We start from the raw sequence: 2,998 nt of genomic DNA on the forward strand, positions 1-2,998 counted from the left end.
GGCCGGTGGTTTTTGGAGAGGCGGGTCCGTGCCCGCTTCCCCAGCTGGGTGCCGGCTGCTGGCACCCGGCTCTCGCTGCTTTATTCGCCTTTTATGGCCCGGAGCTCGCCTGCCATAAAATCTGTGGGAGGCCGAGCTTGGGGACGGCTGGGAGATGTCAGAGGGGGAGAGCTGCCAGCTCCTGCCTGGGCTTCTCCTAAGGACATCACCTCTGGGAGCATCCCGGGCTTGACCTTGTGCAGAGCCAAATGCAAAGTTAAATGTGAAAGGCAAATAACTGGGGTTAAAAACGGGAAGAGGCATTTTTAGGCTCCGTTTGTAGGCTTCTTTGCCCTGCTAGGAGGTGGCTTAGAGGTCAGCTGTGGTTGCAGAGCCAAATCCTTCTTGTTTTATCAACTGGATGAAGTTCTGATGCTGGGGTGTGGAGCTTGTGGGGTGAAAATCCTGGCTTGGGTCAAACAGCCGGCACAAACACACCCAAACCCTGGCACCAACATACCCAAACCCCTGGTACAAACATCCCCAAACCCCCAGCATAAACATACCCAAACCCCATCACAAACATACCCAAATTCCTGGCACCAACATACCCAAATTCCTGGCACCAACATACCCAAACCCCCAGCACAAATATACCCAAACCCCTGGCACCAACACACCCAAACCCCACCACGGTGGGTTCTGGATGTGGCTGCTGACATCCCCCTTCCTCCTGCAGGGGTTTCCAGCGGGTGACCCACCTCCCTCCCAGCGGGCTGCTGGATGCCCCCACCCTCCATCAGATGGCCCTGCCCAGGTGTGGCACGGATGACGGGCACGGCCGCGCTGCCCCCGCCCGGCGCCGCCGGAGCTCGGCACAGCACGGTGAGCACCGGGGGGCTCCCGCGGGGCTTTGGGGTCTGGGATGCTCGGACAGCCCGTCCTGGACTCGTGGGGAAGCTGCTGTGGGTGGGAGGTGCACAGCATCCAGCCCAGGACACGCTTGGAGGTTGTTTTTAAAGCAGTGATTAGAGATTCGACTCCCAGTTTTGGGGAATTCAGCTCTTTGGGGAGGTTTTACTGCTGCTGTGGGAGCCAGGAGATGTCCCAGAGAGCACTCAGGTCACCATGGCCCCACACTCAGCTGTGCTGGCATGATCTGGAGGGCAGGAGCTGGCACACAGTGAAGTTATCCCCAGGTTTTAGTGACCTTTGGGACTTCTAATGCGTATTAGGGACACTTGGCTGCCTGACCCGAGAGTGATTTCACCCGTGTTAAGGGGTTTAACTCTGCTCCAAGCATCCTTCTGTGCTCCTGTGTGTCCAGGGCTGGGCCTCTTGTCCCCTGTGAGCTCTCTTTGGGCTTGCAGATGAGAAACTGGATTCCTAGAGAGCAAGAGGGCCGGGGCCAGCTGTGCTCAGGACATGGGAAAAACGAAGGGGAGATTAAGAAAAGGCTCTGTGCCGTGTCAGGCTGTCTGTGCATCTGGCAGGGCTGGCCATGGACAGCCCCAGGAGAGCCCTGTCATCCTCCTCCAGCCTCTGGATTTCCTCCCACAGCCCCAGCATGTGTCCTTTGCAGGAGCCATCCTGTGCCCAGGACACGTGGGCAGTGAGCAGAGCAGGAGGGGCATAGAGCAGGAGGTGGGCAAACAGGAGCAGCCAGTGCCCTGTGGCTCATGGGGCTCCTTTTTGGGCATCACAAAAGTGGGTGGGTGGCAGGAGATGCCCAATGGCTCAAGGAAAGGGCTCAGTGTGGTTATTGCTCTGGTGATCTGATGCCACAGGCAGCGGGGAGGGGACAGCACCACATCTGTACCCACGGGCTGGATGGGAACAGGGGATGCCTGCAGGGCTGGAGGAAGGATGGGGAGGCTTTGTGCAGTTTATCCTGCTTGGAGCAGGAACCCCTGGCAGCTGAGCCAGCACAGTGCTTTGTTGTCTCCCCTGTGTCCCTCATCCTGCTGGCTTGGGGCACACCCAGAGCCCAGCACGGGGCAAAGCCGAGCTCTCCTCTTCCCAAGAGCCAGCCTTGCTAAGCCAGCCTTGCCCATCCTCCTCTGGTGGTGGATGCTCTGCCCCTGTGCAGGGAAGGATGGGATGCCAGGCTTTGTTTTAGGGCTGCCTTTAGCTTTTTGCTGTGCAGAGTGGAAGCTCAACTGTGTCCCTTAGGAGCTGGAGGCCATCTCTGCAGTGGGAACTGATTCTGTCCCCAGGAGTGTGACCAGCCTGCCCAGAGTGTCCCCAGCCATGGGGAGAAGGAGGCAGAGCTGGGCTGGGATGTGTGCCAGCTTTGCTGGGAGGCTCAGCCCACAGGCAGAGCAGTGAGCCCTGGTGTGCTGCCAGCTGTGTTCCCCCTGTTTTCCTGCACATCTGGAGCAGAGGCAGAGGCGGGAGTCTGTCCCCATTCCCACACCTCAGCACCAGCTCTGGCACCCACATCCCCCCAGGGCCCCATGGCTTTGTTCCTGCTCCCAGATGCCTCCAGATAAATGTAATCCCAGGGCTCTGGGGTTCCACAGCTGCTGAGGGGTGCTGGAGGAGGAGGAGGAGGATGAGAGCAACACCCAGAGCTCTCATCTTTGCCCTCCTGTGTGGTAGGGGGGTTGGGGAGCTTAGAGGGAGTCACATCACTTGTCCCCTTCATCCTGGTCCCCAGCTGTCCTTGTAGCATCAGGGCTCTGTCTCTGATGCTTGTGCCGGGGCTTGGGTCAAACCCCCAGCACAAACACACCCAAACCCCCGGCACAAACACACCCAAACCCCCGGCACAAACACACCCAAACCGCTGGCACCAACACACCCAAACCCCCGGTACAAACACACCCAAACCCCTGGCACAAACACACCCAAACCCCTGGCACAAACACACCCAAACCCCCGGTACAAACACACCCAAACCCCCAGCACAAACACACCCAAACCCCTGGTACAAACACACCCAAACCCTGGCACCAACATACCCAAACCCCCAGCACAAACATACCCAAACCCCCGGCACAAACACACCCAAACCCCC

General features: G+C 58.9%; 1 protein-coding gene across 1 annotated transcript in view; it reads left to right on the top strand.

The window, feature by feature from the left end:
• The window catches only part of MMP28 (matrix metallopeptidase 28), a 10,153-nt gene that overhangs the window by 1,778 nt on the left and 5,377 nt on the right, over nucleotides 1-2,998 (top strand). Inside the window, exons 3-4 of the mRNA XM_031060607.1 lie at nucleotides 719-864; nucleotides 1,562-1,686. Of these exons, the coding sequence (XP_030916467.1) occupies nucleotides 719-864; nucleotides 1,562-1,686 (271 nt within the window). The remainder of the gene's footprint in view (nucleotides 1-718; nucleotides 865-1,561; nucleotides 1,687-2,998) is intronic.

This window comes from Geospiza fortis, unplaced genomic scaffold, assembly GCF_000277835.1.
Source record: "Geospiza fortis unplaced genomic scaffold, GeoFor_1.0 scaffold425, whole genome shotgun sequence".
Classification (NCBI taxonomy): domain Eukaryota; kingdom Metazoa; phylum Chordata; class Aves; order Passeriformes; family Thraupidae; genus Geospiza; species Geospiza fortis.